Source organism: Danio rerio, chromosome 5 (assembly GCF_049306965.1).
Source record: "Danio rerio strain Tuebingen ecotype United States chromosome 5, GRCz12tu, whole genome shotgun sequence".
Lineage (NCBI taxonomy): Eukaryota > Metazoa > Chordata > Actinopteri > Cypriniformes > Danionidae > Danio > Danio rerio.
In genome coordinates, this window is record NC_133180.1 from 75,972,396 (window position 1) to 75,997,500 (window position 25,105).

The 25,105-nt window shown below is 33.5% G+C and overlaps 1 protein-coding gene across 13 annotated transcripts in view; it reads left to right on the plus strand.

Annotated features, from left to right (window-relative positions):
• The first annotated feature begins 13,590 nt into the window (after positions 1-13,590).
• rgs3a (regulator of G protein signaling 3a) overlaps positions 13,591-25,105 on the plus strand; it is a 205,467-nt gene continuing 193,952 nt past the window's right edge. For 4 of the 13 annotated variants that reach the window (XR_012405849.1, XM_068221146.2, XM_073950165.1 and 1 more), the window contains exons 1-2: positions 13,591-13,702; positions 19,694-19,762. Coding sequence is in view for 7 of the 13 variants with exons in the window: in XM_068221146.2 (XP_068077247.1) it covers positions 19,748-19,762 (15 nt within the window). In the remaining 6 variants the exon portion in view is untranslated. 13 annotated transcript variants of the gene reach the window in all.

The window sequence follows — 25,105 nt, forward strand, 5'->3', positions numbered from 1 at the left end:
GTAAGAATAGTAGATATTTTAAAATATTTACAATTTCATAGAGCTCCTCGGCGGCCAAAGACGGTTTACGTTGACTATCCACAAGATGGCGTCAGAACCGCATAATAAGCCCTTGCTCAGTGTGTTCTCTTGAGCGCGAATAAAAAGCTGAAAAACGTAAGCCTTGTGGTTTTTAAGGTGGACCGGATGGAGTCAATTCAATTCAATTCAATTCAGCTTTATTTGTATAGCGCTTTTACAATGTAGATTGTGTCAAAGCAGCTTCACATAAATAGTCATAGTAACTGGAACAGTGTGGTTCAGGTTTTAGTGTTTAAGTTCAGTTCAGTTCAGTTTAGCTCAGTTCAGTGTGATTTAATCATTACTGAGAGTTCAAACACTGAAGAGCAAATTCATCGATGCGTAGCTCTACCAATCCTGAACCATGCGAGGCAGTGGCGACAGCGGAGAGGGAAAAAAACTTCACCTGATGGGAGTGAAGAAAAAAAACCTTGAGAGAACCAGACTCAGTTGGGCACGACCATTTTAATTTCTCCGCTGGCCAAAAGTCTTGTGCAGAGCTTCAGTCACCGCAGTGGGCTGTAAGATGGCCTCAGCGAAGACTCGTCTGTCCCTGGAGCGTCGCTGGAATCAATCTCATGTTCTCCATTTCCATGACCATCAGCGCAGCAGCAGCTCAGGATATGGCCTGGTCCTGAATATGGAAACCTTGGGATCATCACGTCGCTGGTCTTGGATCCAATCAGTGACTCCGCATAATCTGAGGACCTCAGGATGAGTATCCCCAGGTGAAAATAGAGAATAAAGAGAATAATTAGCGTAGCTGCTGTTCATAGTGTATATAAGCAAGATGCAGAAGCCTGTGTGGAACCCGCTAGGTGATGCACTGAGTGTATGCTTTACTAAACAGATAGGTCTTTAATCTAGTTTTGAACTGGGAGAGTGTGTCTGAGCCTCGGACGTTATTAGGAAGGCTATTCCAGAGTGTAGGAGCCATGAAAGAGAAGGCTCGACCTCCTTTACTCGATTTTACTATTCTAGGTACTACCAGAAGCCCTGAGTTTTGAGATCTTAAAGAGCGAGTTGGATTGTAGCGAGACAGAAGGTTGGTTAGATAAACAGGAGCTAGATTATTTAAAGCTCTATAGGTGAGAAGTAATGTTTTAAATTCAATACGAAACTTAACAGGCAGCCAGTGTAAGGAGGATAAAATTGGGGTGATATGATCGTATTTTCTAGACCTGGTCAGAACTCTGGCTGCTGCATTTTGTACTAATTGAAGTTTGTTAATAGAGGATGCTGGGCAGCCAGCAAATAGTCAAATAGTCTTATTTGCAGCAGTCAAAAAGAAGAAATAAGGAGTTGGATTCAGCCTCGTCCCTCCTTATCGCAAACACAACAGCAGTCTGGTGGGAAATCTCTGTAGACGGATGACATTTCATGTCACATTCAGCCTTATAATCTTAAAATGTGAGCAAAATTTGTCATCACCTTAAGGGGGTCACACACCAGAAGCGCTGCTTCACACTATAGAGAATCATTCAAACACTAGTTCTAAAGTGACGTTGGTGAATTAGTAATGGTTTCTGCTGTTCTGATGTCAGCTGCAGATGTGAATGAATGGCGGAAGAAAGCAGTTCCTAATACAAAAGGGTTTTAGACTCTCTGTGTTTGATTTTCTTTTTTATGTACAAGATTGTGCCGTCGAACTGCTGTATAAACGCAATATCCCACGAGTAGCAGTGTGCTATTGCTGTATATCAGCACTGGTAATGCGCTATAAGCCTTTAGTCCCGTATTACATTTCTCTTACACATGCATAATAATCACATAATGGTATCTCATTAATTGTTGAAAACAAACGGCTAGGGCTTTTGAGAAAGGAAACCCCTCTGGAGGCACAAACCATGACGCATCACTTCCTCTTCAACACAGCAGCGCCACATTCACAGTCGCTGAGTCTATAAATAAAGTGGCTCACTTCAGGGGTAAACACTGGACTCACCTGTTTTGAAGCGTGCATCATTCTGCCTGACGACTATATTTTATGCATACAGTCTTATTGCATTTTGCTGCATAATGTCACATCAAATAAATGTAGTGTTGTGATTCATTCTAGAGCTGCTGGGTTCAGACTTTATATGTCTTATTTGATCTGTTTGGTTAACTCTTAACTGACTAACAATAGTACTTACACTGCGAAAAAATCTTGCTGACTTAATTTCTTTAGTCGAATCATGTTAACTTTTCTAGTCATCTCAGCTTACATATGAAACTGAATGAAAATATGAGGTTAAACTAAAACTTAGCTGAAACCTGATTAACTTAAATGATTTAAATCAGCTTGAAAATATTTGTTGTCTTGTCTTTTCATCATTTTTTTTACTGTGTACTAGTTTTTTGCTTTTACTGTTTCTTCTGTTTGTTTGATTAAACAACAACAACAACATCAAAAACGAAACCAACATTTGTTAAAATGTAAAATTCATAATAACGGCTTCGCGGTGGCGCAGTGGGTAGCACGATCGCCTCACAGCAAGAAGGTTGCTGCTGGTTTAAGCCTTGGCTGGGTTCGTTGGCATTTCTGTGTGGAGTTTGCATGTTCTCCCCGTGTTGGTGTGCAGGTCAGTATTTAGTAAAAACCAAAATCCATAACATAAATCTGTGTTGAAAAAGACAACATTAAAAAATAATAATAATAATAATTAAAATAAAATAATATTAAATTAAATTATATATAAATGTAAATAAATAAATAAATAAAAAACATTGTTTGCAGGTCAGTGTTTAGTAAAAAACTAAATTATAACCATAATAAAAATCTGAAAAATCTGAATCTAAAAACACAATAATAAATAAATAAACAAAAGAAAAAAAATACAATAAATAAATAAAAATAAACAAATAAACAAATAAATAAATAAAATATTAAATTAATTAAATTAAATTAAATTAAATAATTAAATGATTTAATTTATATTGTTTGCAGGTCAGTGTCAAGTAAAAGCCAAAATTATATCCATAATATAAATCAGTGAAGTATTTTCAGAAATCTTGGATTAAAACATTATATATATTTTTTTTTCTAATACAATTAACATAATAAATAAATGCATAAAAATGTATTAAATTGTAAAAATTAAATAAATATAAAAAGGGAGACATGATGGCTCAGTGGTTAGCACTGTCGCCTCACAGCAAGAAGGTCGCTGATTCGAGTCCCAGCTGGGTCAGTTGGCGTTTCTGTGTGGAGTTTGCATGTTGGCGTTCCCCGTGTTGGCATGGGTTTCCTCTGGTTGCTCCGTGTTACCCCCACAGTCCAAACACATGCGCTATAGGGGAATTAGGAATTGTCCATAGTGCATGTGTGTGAATGAGAGTGAATGGGTGTTTCCTGGTAATGGGCTGCGACTGGAAGGACATCAGCTGTGTAAAACATATGCTGGATTAGTTGGTGGTTAATTCCGATGTGGCGACACCAAATTAATTAAGATACTATAAGCCAAAAAGAAAATGAATGACTGAATAAATGGGAAAACAAATCCCAGTTTAACCAAATACACACTAAATATATACACATTAATAGCATTTAAACACAGTTTAAAAGAGTTTTAAAACATGCCATTCATCAAACCAGCTCAAAATATTGTCTTAATATCTTCAATATGAACGTTCAGCTTATTCATGACATTCACAACATGTCGATGTCTCATGTCGATGTTTTATAAAATGTGAAACACTCATTTATTTATTTTCCTTCAGCTTAGTCTCTATTCCGCCACGGCGGAATGAACCGCCAATTATTCCAGCATACACAGCGGATGCCCTTCCAGATGCAACCCAGTTCTGGGAAACACCCATACACTCGTACATTCACACACTCATACACTATGGCCAGTTTAGTTCACCCAATTCCCCTATAGCGCATGTCTGTGGACTGTTGGGGAAACCGTTGCACCCGGAGGAAACCCTCACTGACATTGGGAGAAAATGCAAACTCCACATGCCAACAGGCCCAGCCGGGACTCAGCCAGCAACCTTCTTGCTGTAAGGTGACAGTCATAACCACTGAGCCACCGCATCTCCCAAAAGTGAAGCTAAATATACTATTTTGTTCACACAGAAACAAACACAACACATCTAAATCAAAAATACTGTCTACCAAGCTTAAATGCAGTAGTGCTTTGTGTTTCAAGAGGCCTATACCGTAAATGTAGGATCCTTTAAAAAAAATAATAATAATAATTATTAAAATAATAATTATTTTAATAATAATATAATAATAAAATATTATAATTATTAAAATAAAATAAAATAATAATAAAATAATAATTGAAAACAATAAAGTTTAAAATAATAAAATAATAATTGAAAACAAAATATAAATATATATTTATATATATATATAAATATATATATAAAATAAAATAATAATTGAAAACAATAAAGTTCAAAAGATGTGCAGAATGACTAAGGAAGTAATTAAGGATCTGTCTTTAAAAGCCATCCATTATTAAAGCTGGTACAGTTCGAGTTCACAGGCTTCAAAGGAGCTGCTCATCAATAATGGAGCAGGGATTTGTTGCGCATGATTATTATGACAGTATGGAGATGTAGACAGATACAGCACCTCATTTGGATCCCATTGAAGCTCTGCTTAAGATATCTCACACACTATACTAAGGGTGTTAAAAAATAACAACTTGGCCCAAGAACTGCTAGTGTCCTTTTACAGATGCACTTTTAAAAGTGTGCTGTCGTATTGCATCCCAGTGTGGTATGCCAGTTGCACTGCCCAGGAAAAAGCTGCTCTCCAAAGGGTTGTCAATACAGCGCACAACATCATCGGCTGCACTCTTCCCTCCTTGGAGGAGTTGCTTAAGGCCCGCTGCTACAGCAAAGCATGCAGCATCCTGAAGGACTCGTCCCATCCAGCATACCACCTATTCCAAATGTTACCTTCGGGGGGACGATATAGAACCATAAAAGCCAAAACAAACAGACTAAAAAATAGTACATATCCAAGGGCTGTTGCAATTATGAATGGACATTAAATTGAGGGTGTTTCTGGCCAAAATTAAATTATTTTAATCTTACTTGTTGCTAGGATATGCACTTGCCACTTTATACACTTGGACATTAAATTGTATGCCTTCATGGCTCACATTTTATTAACTTTTAAATTTGAAAAGCTGCTTGGAAATGCACTTGCCACTTTATATGCACATCATACGCACTTTTAATATCGTTTTGTAACTCTTCATTTGATTTGATCTTTTTATCGCTTTTTAATTGTTGTTGTTTTAGATAAATAGGACTGCACTGAAGGGAAGGGCAAATGTAAATTTCGTTGTATTTTGTACAATGACAATAAAGATTCTGATTCTGGGTTCTGATTCTGATACTGGAGGCGGCACATACACACAAAAACAACAATAAATAAACAAACAAAAACAACAATAATAAAAAACGGTTTGTTTTGTTTTAATAGGACTTTTTTCTTAATTTTCTTAATTGCAAATAATGCAGATGAATGTCAAATGCAGAGCATTAACATAAAAGCAGAACAATGCAAAACAAATAAACACAATAAAAACATAACGCCATAGAAACTGAGTAAATAAACCAAACCAAAACGCTCACAAAAAACAACAACAACTGATGTTTGTTGTGCTTAACACTTAACACTGTAGAAACACGCAGACATTTACGTCAAATCTGATGTTTATCAAATCTTTATAAATCTCGAGAAGAGTTTTTAAATCTGTACTCCTATATTTATCAACGTTCAATAATATCTTGTTGTTCGCCCTTTGGGAACATTTATTCATTATTTCATTTATTTACCTTCAGCTTTGTCCCTTATTTATCAGGGGTCACCACAGCGGAATGAACCGCCAACTATTCCAGCATATGTTTTACACAGCGGATGCCCTTCCAGCTGCAACCCAATATAAACTCTCGCATTCACACACACACACTCATACACTACGACCAATTTATTTTATTCAACTCCCCTATAGCGTATATGTTTGGACTTGTGGGGGAAACCGAAGTACACGGAGGAAACCCATGCAAATATGCGGAGAACATGCAAACTCCACACAGAAATGCCAACTGACCCAGCCGAGATTCCAACCAGCAATCATCTTGCTATAAGGCGACATTGATAACCCATGCCACCATGCCGCCTGCTTTGGGATTAGCATTTGACTTTCCTCTGTATGGCATTGTGAAAAATATATGAACAGTATCTGCTCTTTCAGATGTATTCTTTGTCCTACTTGATGTTGTCAAGCCTGCAGGGTGAGATGAGTAAGACACACATTCCTGACTAGCAGACAAAGATGTTGGGTTTACTTAACATCATTGTGTTTTTTTCTCTTCCTTTCTTTTTTTTCTCTTCGTCGTCTGCCTATTCAAGGTCAGAAAATGCCTTGTAAAAGAATGAAAAGCAGGCCAGTGTGGAATTTATTTAAGTAAGGAGAATACTTATGTCGTGGTCAAATTTTAATACTGCAAACATTGTTTTTAGGTCTTTACATGGTAGGAAAAATTTAAATCTTATCCATAAAATCAGTGTCATGTGTTTTCAGATGTCTTGCATAATAAACCATTGTATTTAAATATATTTGTAAAAAAATGTATTAATAATAATAAAACAAAAATATGATAAAAAAATCTAACAATAAAATATGTTTTCGTAAAAAATTTAATAAAAATAAAAATATAATATAATCATAATAATAATAATAATAAAATATGTAATTAATTTAAATTAAAATAAAACATTTTTAGTAAAATTATATCCATAATATAATTCAGTGAAGTGTTTTCAGAAGTCTTGGATTGACAAAATATTTAATAATATTTTAATATTTTAATTAAATATTTTAATATTTAATAATTTGTAAAAATACAAATAAAATTGAACAAAAATAAAAATTTTATTAAATAAGATTATTGTTTGCAGGTCAGTGTTTAGTAAAGAACAAAACTATATCATAATATAAATCAGTGAAGTGTTAAAAACACAATAATAAAAAAAAATCATTCTAATAAAATAAATAATAATAATAATAATAATAATAATAATAATAATAATAATAATAATAATAATAATAATAATAAAAATAGTTACACAGTAAATTTAAAATAAATGAATAAAATCATTGTTTGCAGGTCAGTATTTAGTAAAAACCAAAATTATATCCATAAAACAAAACACAATAATAAACATAAAAAATTAAATAAGTAAGTCTCTTAAGTAAGGACAAAATTCTTTTGTCGTGGTTAAATTTTAATGCTGCAAACATTGTTTTCAGGTGTTCACATGATAAGAAAAATTTAAATCTTATCCATAATATAAATCAGTGTCATGTGTTTTCAGATGTCTTGCATTAATAAACCATTGTGTTTAAATAAATTTGTTAAAAATGTATTAACAATAACAATGAAACAAAAATATGATAAAAAATTTTAACAATAAAAATATATTTTAATAAAAAAATTTAATTAAAATAAAATAAAATAATAAAATTAAAAATTAAATTAAATGAATTTAAGTTAAATTAAAGCATTATGGTAAAATTATATGCATAATATAAATCAGTAAAATGTTTTCAGAAATCTTGTATTAACAAACCATTTCAAAACAATAATAATAAAATAAAAAATTTATTAAATAAAAATAAAATTAAATAACTTTGTTTGCAGGTCAATGTTTAGTAAAGAACAAAACTATGTTGTAATATAAATCAGTGAAGTGTTAAAAACACAATAATAATAAAAATAAAAGTAAAATAAATGAAAATAAAAACAAAAAAATAAATTAAATTAAACAAGAATTTTTTTTTTAAATAAATGAATAAAAACATTGTTTGCAGGTCAGTTTTTAATAAAAACCAAAATTATATCCATAAAAAAACCACAAAAAACAAAATACAATAATAAACATAAATAAAAAATATTTTTAATAAAATAAAATAAAAATAAATAAAATTATAAAATAAAATAAAATAAAATAAAATAAAACAAAATTAAATTAAATAAAAAATGTAATAAAAATTGTTTGCAGGTCAGTCTTTAGTAAAAACCAAAATTAATTAATAAGCTAATGTGGCCGAAGTGTATGAGTGTGAATGAAAGAGTGTTTCCCAGTGTTGGGTTGCAGCTGGAAGGGCAATCGTTGTGTAAAGCATATGCTGGATAAGTTGGCGGTTCATACCACTGTGGCAACCTCTTATGAATAAAGGGACTAAGCTGGAGGAAAATGAATGAATGAATGAATGAATGAATGAACAAAAATAATAATAAATAAAAATAAAAATAATAATTGTTTTTGTGATCCAAAGAAGAACAAAAAGACTTAATGAATTTAAAACAACCAAATATATGGCAGAAATTTTGGGGAGAAACTTTTGACTATTGCATGACAGAAATGTAATCATTAAAGTAATTATTAATAGAGTATATCACAGGGGTGTCCAAACTCGGTGGAGGGCTGGTGTCCTGCAGATTTTAGCTCCAACTTGCCTCAACACACCTGCATGGATGTTTCTAGAAAGCCTAGTAAGAGCTTGATTAGCTAGTCCAGGTGTGTTTGATTGCGATTGGAACTAAACTTTGCAGGACACCGGCCCTCTAGGACAGAGTTTGGACATGTCTGGTATATAATCTAATACTAAATGATGTGGTTGTGTTAAATGCTGGTTTGCTTCATACTGTAAATGTTCAGTGCTACTGTACACTCTTCAGTGTGTTGGACTGATGCTACATCTGGCTGAATGAATATTTAATTCTCTTGATTCACTAATGAGCAGATTATGTCAGGAATCACAGAGAGACTCCATGCCACCTCCTGCTTTCTCTCTTCTGTTGTCTTCCGTTTTCCTGAAATCTGTCCATCGACAACATCTCTTTTTCTCTCTATCTTTCTCTTACATTCAATCTTGCTTTATTGGCATGACAAATATTACATATGTATTGCCAAAGCATTTGTTATGTTTACATTAAACTGCATTATAATACAAATGATATAGTAGCAGTAAAGCAAAAACAAACAAACAAACAAACAAAAACACAATAATTAAAAGTATATTTAAAATTTATGATAAAATAATAATACTGTGTATGCACAGTTTAATGTTTAACAATGACTTTATTTATTTATTACCGTTTTTAATTCGTTTTTGGCTGTATTGATGTGACCTGATGGAACGATGTAAGCCTGTTTCGTAATAAAATAGCTTTTTAAAATCCCCAAAATTGTCTCTCTCTTTTTCTAAATAAAATAAACAAAACAAAATAAAATAAAATTAATAGACAACAACAAATATAATATAAATAATACTATAATATTATAATTATAATAATATAAATAATACAAAAATAAATAAATATAATAAAAAATAATAACAAATAAAATAAAATAAAAAATAATGATAATAATAATAAATAAAATAGAAAACAATAAAACATTAAATAGAAAACAATAAAAAACATAAAATAAAAAATAAAATAGAAAACAATAAAAACATAAAATTAAAAAATTAAAAAGAAAACAATAAAAACATAAAATTAAAAAATTAAAAAGAAAACAATAAAAACATAAAATAAAGACATAAAATAGAGAACAATAAACACATTAAAAAATTAAAAATAGAAAAATAGAAAACATAAAAAAAAATAAAACTGAAAACAGTAAAAAATAATAAAGTAAAATAGAAACAAACTGAAAAAAATAAAAATAAATAAAAAATAAAATAAAAATAAAATAGAAAATAAAAATAACACCAAATAAAAAAAGAAAATAAAATTTAAAACAATACAAAAAAAAAATTTTTTTTTTGATTTATGACTTATATTGCATATTACAGAAACAATGAATAAAATAGTAATGGATTATATAACACATAGATACTTTTTTCATCATTCATTCATTCACTTTCTTTTCAGCTTATTCTCTTTATTAATCTGGGGTCGGCACAGTGGAACGAAGCACCAACTTATAAAGCATTTTTTTTTACGCAACGAATGCCCTTCCAGCTGCAGCCCAACACTGACACTCATTCACACACTCACTTATACACTACAGTCATTTTTAACCTACCCAATTCACCTGTACAGCATGTCTTTGGACTTGTGGGGGAAGCCGCAGCACCCGAAGGAAACCCACGCGAACACGGGGAGAACATGCAAACTCCACACAGAAACGCGAACTGACCCAGCTGAGGCTAGAACCAGCGACCTTCTTGCTTTGAGGCAATTGTGCTACCCACTGCACCACTCTCGTCGCCAATTTTTTAAATTTTATTTGATGAAATAAAATATAGAACAAAAATAAATTAATTAAATTCGATTAAAATGAGCTTTATTGGCATGATTGTTTTTGACTTATGACTCATATTTAAGCATTGCATATTACATAAACAATGATTATATAATACAGATACTTTTTTAATTTGATAAAATAAAATAAAATAAAGAAGAAAAAAAATTAAAACTTATAAAAATAAAAAATTTAAACAAAATAAAATAAAATAGAAATTGATAGTTTAATTAAAATAAAATGAGCTTTATTTGCATGATTGTTTTATGACTTATGTTTTGCATTGCATATTACATAAACAATGATTACACAGTATAATACAGATACTTTTTTAATTTGATAAAATAAAATAAAATAAAGAAGAAAAAAAATAAAAAATTATAAAAATAAAAAATTTAAACAAAATAAAATAAAATAGAAATAAATAGTTGAATTAAAATAAAATGAGGTTTATTTGCATGATTGTTTTATGACTTATGTTTTGCATTGCATATTACATAAACAATGATTATACAGTATAATACAGATACTGTTTTAATTTGATAAAATAAAATAAAGAAAAAATAAAAATAAATAAAAAATGTAAATAAAATAAAATAAAATAGGAAAAACTAGTTTAATAAAATTAAAATGAGCTTTATTGGCATGATTATTTTTGATTTATGACTTATATTTAAGCATTGCATATTACATAAACGATGAATAAAATAGTAAAGTGATTATATAATAAATAGATAATTTTGTAATTTCATAAATACGTACACAATTAAGAAAAAAATGTAGAAGCTTTAAATATAATTATTAAAAAATACAAAAAGAGAAAAATATATATGCAGCTGTACATTCATTCAGATGGTAATGTTTCTGACCTCTCTCTCTCTCCCTCTCTCTCCCTCTGTCGCCGCTCCTCCTCCACCGCCTGCAGATATCTGTCCCTGTTAAGATGCTTTTATAGAAGATTATTGTCCCTGTCCAAGGGATCAAATGTATTTAGCACAAAAGAGCTCCGATCACGAGGTTTATTGCTGTAGCATAATATTTTAGTGCTAAAAATGAAAAGATGGCAATGGTGAATCACAATTAAATTATAAATAACATTAGTTTAATTCCATGCCTAATGCCTATTTTTGACACAACAGAAGTTATCATCATTAAACTGTCACACTCTGATGATTCATCACTTATTCTTCCAAAGCGCTGAATTTCCGCAGCCAGTCTCTTATAGCTATTTTTGGCCCAAATATTTTGGTGTAATAATCAAAACATCCCTAATGAAAAAACACTGAAGACATTTACAATAAATGCTTTAAAGTGTTTTGGTAAATGTACTCTACAGCATACTGTATTATTGATTGATTGACTGCAATAAATAGTCGTAATGTTTAGTTTTTACTATGTTAAACTGTGCTGTTTTATAGCATAATATATATGCAGTATATCCTAGTTGAAGGAAACTAAAAGGTTGGGTCATTTGTTTACATTACTATAGTTGTTGTGTTACCATAGTAATGATATAATTACCACAAATTAAAGACTTTTAAGTCCAGATAGGATACGCACATCATTATAGCATCATTTTTGTGACGCTCTACAAGAATACTTAACATTTTTACATTACTGTGACTGTTGGGTTTAGGGTTGTGGTAGGGGTAGATGTTAATAAAATAAAATTTTGGGGTAATTTATTAAATAACATAAATAATATTCAGTTAAATTCAATTCAGCTTTATTTGTGTAGCGCTTTTACAATGTAGATTGTGTCAAAGCAGCTTCACATAAATGGTCATAGTAACTGGTTCAGGGTAGTTTAGTTTTTAGTGTTTAAGTTCAATATTCTGTACAATTTCTGTGTTTACATTTTTGTGATGGTTGGGTTTAGGGTTGGGATAGGGATAGACGTTCATAAAGTACAATAATGAGTAATTTAATTAAAACATAAATAATATTTGGTACAGCTACTGTTGTTACATTACTATGATAGTTGGGTTTAGGGTTGGGACTGGTCTAGATATTTTTATTATTAGACATTTTTAGCAGACATTCACTTGTTAATACACTTTTTTAAAAATATAAACATGAAACATAAAACAATGAAAAAACTAAACAACAACTAACAGTCATAAAAACAATCATTAAACAAATATATAAACATGCATTCCCCCAATCACCCACCCACCAGTGCTATCCAATGGTAAAAGTAAGTACTAAAGACATACAGTAGTAAACATATTAATCACAAGCTTGTAAAAAGGAAATAAAAGGGGACCACATTTTTTTTCGAATAATAAAACCTTGTCTATTAGGGTATATCTGATTTTTCCCAGATGTAATGTACCCGTTAACTCTGTCAGCCATAATTTAAGAGTTGGAACTTCTCTTTTTTTCCCAAAATGGGTACGTTTTTTGCAGATATCAACCCATAATAACCCAAACAGTTGTGTTACGGTCTGAAAAATTCTCGGAAGCTCCAAAAATAATTAATGTAGGATCTGGTTCAATTGGTATGTCAAATGTATCTGAAATATTTTGTTCCAGAAACTGTAAGTTGGAAGACATAACATGAATGAGACAGGTTGGAAAAACTGACATTTGGCACAACACTTTTGGAAATACTATTCAATTTACACTTGGAATAATGAAGCCTGAAGAACTTTAGTTAGCATTGTGGCAATCGCCTAACAGCAAGAAGGCCGCTGGTTCGAGCCCCGGCTGGGTTAGTTGGTGTTTCTGTGTGGAGTTTGTATGTTCTGCCCATGTTTATGTGGGTTTCCTCTAGATGCTCCAGTTTACCGCACAAATCCAAAGACATGTGATTTGGTGAATTGGGTAAGCTAAATTGTCTGTTGTGTATTTATGTGAATAAGTGTGTATGGATGTTTGCCAGTGATGGGTTGCAGCTGGAAGGGCATCTGCTGTGTAAAACATATGCTGGAATAGTTGGCGGTTCATTACGCTGTGGCGAACACAGAATAAACCACTTAAAGGGACTTAGCCGAAGGAAAATGAATGAATGAATGAATGAATGAACAGAGCACTTTAAACTGGAACAGCGCTAACATCTGTGAAGAGTGTCACCAAATTTCATTTGGAATTTCTATAGGGTTGATGTTGGGGTAGACATAAAGTACAATAATTAATCCATTAAATAAACAATATAAATAATTCTCCTTAACTTGCCACCGCAACCGTGTCTCATCTAGCCACAACAATGTAGTTAACCGACTTCTAAACTGTATCCTAGCTACGCGCGACACCGCGACGTTACATGTTTACATTCTTTAGTCCGTTGAGAATTGTTCGGCGACGCGCAAAATATTTTAGTCGACGTCGCGGCAAAACAACAGGACCCTAAAATGACAAAGATCACCTCAGGTACAGATTATGTGCTTTATTCAGTGTTCAATGATCCCAATTTTAGTTTAAATATCATTTTATGTGACATTTACTGCCATAATACTAAAACCGGAAGCAGATAGTTTACCTCAGATGTTGAAAATAAAATAACTAACGTTAGCAGGTTTGAATAGTCAAAACTCGGTGCAAACTAAGAACAGCAGTCACCCAGAAGCCTATTAATAATGTTTAAGAGGTTTAATATGAATTAATTACATTAACATAACATTTCGTTAGTGGCTGGTTTTGTAATGTTTCTGTGGCGTCGTGTTTAGCGCAGACAGAAAAATTGCGGTGTTCAAGTACTTCATCATAGTATGGTTCAAAAACACTACAGTATTAACTAACTTTACAGTATTTCTTTCATGAGGGATCTTTGCTGTTTTTGTTAATCAGTTTTCATTTGAGTTAAATAAATTTCAGTGATATTTATGTTTTAGCATTGTCTGATCAAGCTGTGCAAGTGCAGAAAAAACACACGACTGCGCATCAGAGAACATTACACTCTTGCTTTTGGCCACAGGGCAAACTATTAAAAATAACAAAACACAGCGCCGCTCATAATAACACAGGAAAGTCTGCTCGTTCACCATAGTGCTCATGCAAATGGCTATCATGCTGTTCTAACAATGTAAACATCAAATTACATTGATGTCAACATTAATTGCATTACAGTACGTCAACATTAATTACATGCATAATTAAAGTCACACTTTAGGGTGTAATTCCTGCTATTTACAAACCATTAACTATGACCTTTAGCTCAGTGAACTTCTTATTTGCTGCTTGTTAATAATTATTAAGGTAGAAGTTTAGGTATTGGGTAGGATTAGGGGTAAACAATAAGTGTGTAGTTCTAATAAACAGTCAATATCTTATAAACTGAACAAAATATTTATTGGATTTGTTAATTTTTTTAAGGTAAGTGGTTGCAAACGATTTACATGAGCTGATTTTATGCAAACAAATAAAATTTAGTTATGTTCAGCCCAAATTAATTACCTTAAATAAATGTAGTAAATTGAATGAAGCATTTTTTCAGCAGGTAATAAGCCAGTAGTTAATAGTGAACTAAAGTGATAACATAATCAAATATAACAATAAAAGTATAATAATAAATTAAATATAATAGACAATAAACTAAAAGTCCAAGAAATGCATCGTGACAGAAATCAAAAATCAAAAATGTGATGATAACCTTGGAGAAAACAGCAGTGTGATGTGTTTTAAACAATTGAATGAAAGCAGACCAAACACCCGAGAGGGACAGAGAGAGTCTGCTGGGCGAGCGGAGGATTAAAATGGGTTACATGAGGGGAGAGAGAGAGAGAGAGAGAGAGAGAGAGAGAGAGAGAGAGAGAGAAAGAGAGAGAAGCCACAGACATCATTGAGAATCACACAAATCCAGTGCGTTCTGTCAGAGATTCAGATTGGTGCTGCTTTATCGTGTTTATGTTGAGTTTGAGGGAATAATTGAGACTTTCAACATCTGTCTGAACATCAGTGATCAGGTGAGTGATCTCTCCGTCTCTCGGATTGCTTGATGTATGTTTGATAAAGGCTGCAGCATGTCTTTCTGTTCTGTTCTATTATGTTCTATACTGTTCTGGTCTGTTTTGTTTTGTTCTATTGTATTGTATTGTATTCTATACTGTCCTTTTCTGTTGTGTTTTGTTCTATTGTATTGTATTGTATTGTATTGTATTGTATTGTATTGTATTGTATTGTATTGTATTGTATACTGTTCGTTTCTGTTTTGTTTTGTTCTAAACTGTTCTATTGTATTCTATTCTGTTCTTTACTGTTTTATCTGTTCTATACTGATCTATTTCATTCTGTTCTATTTTGTTCTATTCTAGTCTACTCTGTTTTGTTCTATACCGGTCTATTCCGTTCTGTTAATTGTTCTATTCTATTCTATTCTATTCTATTCTATTCTATTCTATTCTATTCTATTCTATTCTATTTCTTAATCTATTGTCCACCCTCCCTTTCTACCACACACCCATCATTCATTCATTCATTCATTCATTCATTCATTCATTCATTCATTCATTCATTCATCCATTATTCATTTATTCATCCATCCATCCATCCATCCATCCATCCATCCATCCATCCATCCATCCATCCATCCATCCATCCATCCATCCATTCATCCATCCATCACTTCATTCATTCATTCATTTATTCATTCATTTATTCATTCATTCATTTATCCATCCACCCATCCATCCATCCATCCATCCATCATTCATTCGTTCGTTCTTTCGTTCGTTAATTCATTCATTCATTCATTCAATCATTCATTGGTTCATCTGTCTGTCCACCTGTTCATTCATCCATCCATCCATCCATCCATCCATCCATCCATCCATCCATCCATCCATTCATTCATTCATTCATTCATTCAGTTATTCATTCATTCATCGAACCATCCATTGCTTCATAAATAAATTACTTAATTGAATATTTAATTAATTTGCTCGTTTGTTCATTCGTCTATCCGTTCTGTCTACCTGTCTGTCCATCAATTCATTGATTGCTTCATTGATTGCTCCATCCATCCATCCATTCATCCATCCATCCATCCATCCATCCATCCATCCATCCATCCATCCATCCATCCATCCATCCATCAGTCCATTGCTCCATTCATCCATTGCTCCATCCATCCATCCATCCATCCATCCATCCATCCATCCATCACTCCATCCATCCATCAGTCCATTGCTCCATTCATCCATTGCTGCATCCATTCATCCATACATCCATCGCTTCATTCATCCATCACTCAATGCATCCATCCATCCATTCATCACTTCATCCATCCATCCATCCATCCATCCATTGCTTCATCCATACATTCATCCATCCATCCATACATTGCTTCATTCATTCATTATTTGGTTCGTTCGTCTGTCCATTCGTTTATTCATTCATTCATCCATCCATCCATTGATCATTTAATTCATTCATTTATTCCTTCATCTATTCATTTAATCATCCATTGCTTCATAAATAAATTACTTAAATAAATGTTTAATTAATTTGTTTGTTCATTTACCTGTATATGCATCCATCCGTCTGTCCATCAATTCATTCATTGCTTCATTCATTGCCTCATCCATCCATCCCTCTGTTTGTTATTACATTAATTAATTCATTAATTCATTCACTGACATATATCTAATTCTTCAGTATGATTCTGCTTTGTGTTGATATTTACTCTGTTCAGCTCTGAGAACAGGACTCAGCATGATGTCAGTGTGTCATTGACTTCTGACTGCCTGAGCAGATTAACATGACGAGCTGAATCATTAATACATTAATAACCTTCTGTCTTTCTCTTGGTTTGTCTGCCACACATTCCCCTTCCGCTCTGATTTGTCACATCGTCACATTATCCAGGCATTTTTAAATTGTTGATATCCTTCAGGCGAAAGTGGGCCACGCTGCTTTTTAATGCATTTTTTAGTGTGGGTAGATTGTATAATAGTTGTGCTCAGATGTGTGTTTGTGAGGGGTCAGGTTTTTGGCTTCATAGCCCTCAGGATATCTGCATTGTGAGAATCAGATAATGTTTCACACAGGAAAGCAGCATGAAAAACATACAGATCCTACAATGTCTTCATGTTGAAGATCTGAAGCTTTCTAATTGATCCGTGTATCTTCATGTTTTTAAACAGGGTGTCTGCGAGGTCTTAAAAATTCTTACATTTTCAAAGCAACATTTTAGGCCATAAAAAGGGAGGAAACATGCAAACTCTACACAGAAATGCCAACTGATCCAGCCAAGGCTCGAACCAACGACCTTCTTGCTGTGAGGCGACAGCACTACCTACTGCGCCACCGCATCGCCTGGCTTATTAATAGTGAGAATTTTATATTTAAAAAAGTGTGACAACGTATACTATTTGCTTTTTGAATTTAAATTTACAGCAATAGATTGTGTGAAAATAACAATAGTGAAGTGAAAAAAAGAGTGAAAGTTAAGTCATTTATAAATTTAAAAAGACAATATAAAATAACTGGAAACATATGTACCTCTGGAAACCCAAAAAATTTCATTCAAAAAAAGAATTTTAATATTAAATCTGACATTTTTTCTGTTTTTTTTAAATATGGGAAAATTTGTAAATTTACAGAAAAAAAGTAAAAAAAAAATAAGTAAAAAAATGTACAGGTGAAAGTGCAAAAAAGTGAAAGAAAACTTGGAAGAAGCCAATGCAAAATAACAGAGAAAATACATAACTTGGAAAAAAACCCCTTAAATTTATTTTTAAACAATTTAATGTTAAATTCGGCAATTTTTTTCTGTATTTTTAAAATACGAGGAAAATCTGTAAATTAACAGAAAAAAAGACTTGAAGTGAAAGTGAAAGTGCAAAAAATTAAAGTGAAAAAGTGAAGTGAAAGAAAAGTGAAAGTGAAGTCATCCATGAATTTAAAAAGACGATGTAAAATAACAAGAAACATACAAAACAAAAATTTCATTATTAAAATTTCAAAACTGAATTTTAATGTTGGGCTGTACAGTGGGGCAGTGGGTAACACAACAAGCAGGAAGGTCGCTGAATCAAGCCTTGGCTGGGCCAGTTGGCATTTCTGTGTGGAGTTTGCATGTTCTTCTTGTGTTGGCGTGAGTTTCCTCCGGGTGCTCCAGTTTCCCCTACAGTCCAAACACATGCGCTATAGGGGAATTGAATGAGCTAAACTGACCTTAGTGTATGTGTGTAAATGTAAGAGTGTATGTGTTTTTCCCTGTGTTGGGTTGTGGCTGAAAGGGCATCCGCTGCGGAAAACATATGCTGGATAAGTTGTCGGTTCATTCCACTGTGGGAACCACTGATGTATAAAGGGACTAAGCCGGAAAGAAAATGAATGAATGAATGATTGAATTTTAATGTTAAATTTGACAGATTTGGCGACACAGTGGTGCAGTAGATAGTGCTGTTGCCTCACAGCATGAAGGTCGCTGGTTCGAGCCTCGGCTGGGTCAGTTGGCATTTCTGTGTGGAGTTTGCATGTTCTCCTCGTGTTCGCGTGGGTTTCCTCTGCATGCTCCGGTTTCCCCCACAGTCCAAAGACATGTGGTACAGGTGAATTAGGTAAGCTAAAAATTGTCCGTAGTGTATGTGTGTGAATGATAGTGTATGTGTGTTCCTTACGGTTGGGTTGCAGCTGGAAGAGCATCCGCTGCGTAAAACATATGCTAAATAAGTTGGCGGTTCATTCCGCTGTGGCGACCCCGGATCAATAACGGGACTAAGTCGAAAAGAAAATGAATGAATTAATAAATTTTAATGGTACATTTGACAGACTTTTATCTGTATTTCTGAAATACGAGGAAAATCTTTAAATTTACAGGAATAGACTTTAAGTGAAAGTGAAGTCATCTTTAATTATAAAAAGCCAATGTAAAATAACAAGAAACATACGTAACACTGAAAAAACATAAAATTACACGTTTTTTTTAAAGATATAGAAACAAAAATGTCTTTGGAAGTCAAATGACTATTTTCCCCAGCAATTTTCACTATAGGGCAGCATGGCGCAGTGGGTAGCACAATCGCCTCACAGCAAGAAGGTTGCTAGTTCGAGCCCCGGTTGGGTCATTTGGCATTTCTGTGTGGAGTTTGCATGTTCTCCCGTGGTTGGTGTGGGTTTCCTCCGGGTGCTCCGGAACATGCGCTATAGGTGAATTGGATAAGCTAAGTTGTCCGTAGTGTATGTTTGTGAATGAGAGTGTATGGATGTTTCCCAGTGATTGGTTGCAGCTAGATGGGCATCCGCTGCTAAAAACAAATGCTGGATTAGTTGGCGGTTCATTCTGGTGTGGAATGAATGAAGGAATGAGTGTTCATCAGAAACAAAAACACAGCCTTTCAACAGAAACTCAACTCTAGTTTTTATTTTATTCTATTAGTTTTCATTAGTTTTTTAATCATTTTGTTTTGTCTTGATCAGAAGCTGCTGGAGAAAAACCATGCTGCTGTCTCCATCTCCGCAAACCCTGACAATATGCAATGCTTAACGGTGAGTGCAAAAGTCCCCTACAACCTTTTTCTGCTGCGTGGCTTCTTATGCTCTGAGACTGACCCTCGAATGTTAGCATTTAGATGTGCTATTAAAGCTACTTTGTTTGTATACACAGCGGGGGAAAATTAGTATTGAACCTGTGACCATTTTTCTCAGAAAACATTTTTAAAAGTGCCGTTGACTTGAAGTTTTTTACCAGATGTTGGTAACAATCAAAGCAATTTATATCTGCAAAGAAAACAAATCTAATTAGTTTACAAATTACGTTATGTGGGGTGACGCAATGGCGCAGTAGTTAGTGCTGTCACCTCACAGCAAGAAGGTCACAGGTTCGAGCCTTGGCTGGCTCATTTGGCGTTTCTGTGTGGAGTTTGCATGTTCTCCTTGCGTTCGCATAGGTTTCCTCCGGGTGCTCCAGTTTCCTCCACAGTCCACAGACAAGCGGTACAGGTGAATTGGATAGGCTAAATTGTCCGTAGTGTATGAGTGTGTATGGGTGTTTCCCAGAGATGGGTTGCAGCAGGAAGGGCATCCGCTTCATAAAACATATGCCGGATAAGTAGGCGGTTCATTCCGCTGTGGCGACCCCTGATTAAAAATGCACTAAACCGAAAAGAAAATGAATGAATGAATGAATTACGTTATGTGTAAATAAAATGAAATGACACAGGACAGAAGTATTGAACACATAAAGTAAGGAAGGTGTGGAAAGGCAGTGAAAGCCCAGACAGCTGCTGAAATCTCAGTCAGTCGACTGGTGGATTTACATGGGAACAGCAGCTGTGACTGGCACTCGTCAGAGAAATTCGAGATCTGAAAGTGTAGTGCCTCTAGTGGATTCGCGAAAACACAACTGGCAAAAAAACGTACCTCCTGGAACGCATTTTGCGATCTCCAAAAATGTAAATAGGAGTACGTATCAATAATGAGCTTGGGTTGAATATTAAAACGGTCTTACAGTTTTTCTCAGTCGCTTTGGTGCATTTCTCACTACACTATTTACATTTGCACAACAGCTAATGCATTTCTCAAAACAATTAGTCATTTGTGCACATCCTAGTAGCAGTTTCTCATTCTTTTCAACACATTGCAAATGCTTTTGGACATGCATCATTTGCTTTCATACAACTCTCTGCTAATTGTAACATTATCATTTGCTTATGTCATGTCAGACAAATTTAACTAAACTTGTAAATGCTGAATAGTCATTCCATATAAAACTAATAGTCCTTGTTTCATTACTTGAGTCATTACATACAAAAATGTTGAACTAGTTGTCAAAATCTGTCAAGCAAATTTTATTAAAAAAATTGTAAATCTTTATTTTCCTGAAAATGTCTTAAAAATTGAACAATTTGATGAATAATTTACAGACCTGTGTATGTTGTAGGTTCAGTTCCAATATGTACTGCAATATTGTTTACAGTTGTGCACAGTTCAACCCAAAGGAAGTTTGTTTGTTGTAAATAAGGGTGTGTTTATTCTTTTGCAGAATGCTGTGAATAAATTAGAATTGTAAAGAGCAAATGCAGTAAAAATGTGAAACATACATATTCAGTGTCTTGTACTCAGAGACCTTACTAAATGCAGTGATGTCTAACTTTACTGTAGTGTCAAATGGCTGTGCAAATAGTATATAGTGCTGTCTTGAGCATTTTCAGCAAGTGTCACCAAAATCTGACTTCTTTTGCATTGAAAAAATGTACAGAGTAAAGTGTCATAATGAAAACATGACTAAGCCATTTGACTATCTTGTTCATAAACAAAGGTGTCCGGACTTTTCATTTTGATGACACTGACACTTTGATTGACATCAATACTTGCTTTTGAGGAATGAACTATCTATTTTGAGCAAGTGACGCACTTTTGCAGGTTATCAGCTAGGTTTTGCAGTTTGCACTAATTGTTTTGCAGTTTGCATTAACTGTTGTGCAAATGTAAATAGTGTAGTGAGAAATGCACCAAAGCGTCTGAGAAAAACTGTAATAGCTTTAAAAATTGAAAAGCAAACCGATTTGTTCTCTTTGCAAAAGATTGGATAAGCACAATGTGAATGTTCAAGTCTGATTGTCTATTTTTGTTGCAGCATTGTGCTGTGAATATGAAGATGTGCTCTATACACCGAGCACATGAATAATGACTGTGCCAAAGCCACTGACAAGTAATAGCTTTTTCATTAAATTTGCATGCCAAATAAATTACATTGAGCACACACCAGGTATTTAATGATTCTTAAAGTTGCATAAATTAAAAGAAACAGCTCACCTCAGGAAAAAAAACTGTGTCATTGCCGCTCATTTACCCATTTTGTGAAAATTTTTACATTTAATTCCTCAAGACATTAAAATGTACAGTATTTGAGTTGTGAGTTGGCAGTCAACCTCCATAAAGGAACCCAAACACTGTCTTTACGTGAGGCCGAATGTTTTGCTAATATTCACTGCAATCTCCGCCTCCATCAAACAGCATTTGCACTTCTACTGTATATCGAAAGTACAAAACTAAAGAGCCAAAAATTAAACGGCATACAGTGATTAGCGTAAATGAGTACAACCCTCACAGATCTCTCTTTTACGTTTATTTTTTCTACTGGATGTTTATTGTCTGTGGCAAGTCCCAGTTAAGATAGTAGTACAAGTGTGTGTATGTGTGTACCTTGTATTCCTTACATACCAAATGTCCTTACAAGTATAGCAATACCAGTCGTTTTTAAAGAATAATGAAAACAAATGAAAACTAATTTTTTGAGATGTTGACAGTCATATATGTGTCCCACATTGCTAAAAACACTATTAGGAGACATATATTTCACTATAAAGTGAAAATTGGTTGTTTTTGCATTGTTTAGAGCGAATTCGTCCAGTTCGAAAAGCAAGTTTGAAGCAACGTCACGGCCATGAGATCATTGTGTAAATTCCAGCGTGGAGACTGGATGTCTTTCTGGCCGGTCAATGTGACGACTTTGAGTTTTCAGCATTAATTTATGAGTAGGGATGCTAATTTCGGATAATTTTGCTAATGTCGTGTTCGGTCCCTTGTCTTTCGATCAGCAATCGAGTCAGTGGGTCTTGATTTCAAAAGTTGGATTTATTGCCAGACAATAAAAACGAGAGGCTAACAGACAAAAAAATGTCTCTTCATGAACCTCTGCCTCTCTGTGTCCCTGTCTTGCTTTTATACATGTAGTGTTGCAGACTTTTCCCACAGATATGGTCTTGTGCTGTGAACCTGCTATATTTTTGGCTGTGTGCCTTTTGAACTCAGGTATATTCTTGGCTGTTTGCCCTTTAGGTGCTGGTTTAAAGTTTACATGTACTCAGCTAACTACTAGGCTTGCTCTTACTGTTATACCTTCACTTCACACTTATTTGTACACATATTAATATGATTATACAGAATAACATGTTCATTGCATATGTTAAACAATATATGTTTACTTGCACACTTGTACACAATTGGAGATATTTACTGCATATTCACTGCACACTTTACCAAATATATGTTCACTGCACACTATTGGAGAGAAGATCAAATCCTTAACATACAAATATATGTTCACTGCACACTATTGGAGAGAAGATCAAATCCTTAACATACAAATATATGTTCACTGCACACTATTGGAGACAAGATTACAATTACTCCGTCACTAACCGACAACAGCGGCTCGTTAATTTGTTATTAATGGTTAACTGGTCACATAACAATTACTTTTTTATAATTTTTTTTAAACAAATTGATGTGTCTATTTTGTGTCTGACACATTAAATATTGCATTTTAAAATGCTGATTTATTTTAACATGCTAGCATATTAATAACAGAACATAACAACAGAGCATCTTCACTCAACTGCAGTGTTTGCAAAAGCATAGAAAAACAGAATAAAATAAATAAAATGGATAAAATAAATAGTCCTGCACTAAATTATTTTTCACTTAAATAATTCAGTTAGAGAACAAAATGAAAACACTGACTGAATCCTTTTTAAGAACCGGCATGGGCTGTTTTTTTTTCCCAATCATTTGCCGCGTGCAAAACAATTTCGACTTTTAGTAAACCATTCAAAAGATGCCCCTCTTAACGCAAAGAGCGCATTCAATCGGCCCATTATGCAGCCAAACTAAAAATATACAAAATAATATTTTTAATCGTTTAACTGATAACATTAATCGGTTACAAACGCACCCTTTCAATTAACGGTTAATAGATTATTTTGAGCATCCCTATTCATGAGTGAGACATGGTTTGAACCAATCATCGTGCTCTTTTTATGAACGAGGTGTCGTCAGTGTTGTGTTTATTAATGTGCGCATAAATCAGAGAGAATTAAATATTTGAATATTTTATGTAAGGGTTTTGGGGATAAAATATACAGTCTGTACAGTCGAAACATCATTATATCTATGGAGATTCTGTATCAAACTGGAAAGCACAACATGTGTGGTACATGTGTGTGTGTGTGTGAAAGTGGTGTGGTAGGGTAGACATATCAGATAAGCTGTTTGGGGATCTGTCTAATTGTTTAATATATTTACGTTCGGGCAACTCTCCAAGTGGATTTAAAGAGGATTTATTGAGAGTGGAGGAGGTGCTGCTGGGACTGCTTGAAAGTCAGTGAAAGTCTTGAGGCAAAGGAGACTAAACACAACCACAACACAACTAGAAAAAGCCCAAATTTAGGCAGATCTAGTGAGGATGAGACTGTGGAGATGGAGGATAAACATAGTTGCTGGAGGTGAGTTGCAGTCTTTAGTGTTTTGATAGCAATGTTTGGTATTGTGAGTGGAGTCTGGTGCTGAGTGGTCAACAGGTGTGTATTATTTGATATAAAGAATGGCCTTTTCTTAATATGCATTTTAATATGCATGTCTTGCGTTATTAATTGTTGCATGCTACCTTATCATTGGTATAGTTTTGGTGTTAAGCCAATCAGATTCAAGAACCAGACAGAACCGTTGTATAAATATATAACACTTGTGGTGCTCTTGAAGTGGGATAAGGGTAGAGTTTGGGTTGGGTGGTTTAGGGTGGGTTAAGGTGTAGGTTATGGTCAACAGTGTAATTATAAATGTAATTATAGAAATTAATAACAGATGTAAATACACACAAGAATTTAATCAATCATAAGTAGTGTAAAAACATGTTTTTACACAACAAATACATTATAACTAATTACAAATTTCATTGTAACCAATTAATTAAAAGCGGGACTGTACATTTTTGACATTTATTTTATGTTAATGTCATTTTGACATCAAGGTGCTAGCTGCGTAGTAAAACAAACACTATACCAAATTCCCACATTATGTTCAGAAGGACAAAAATTGTAAGTAAATGAT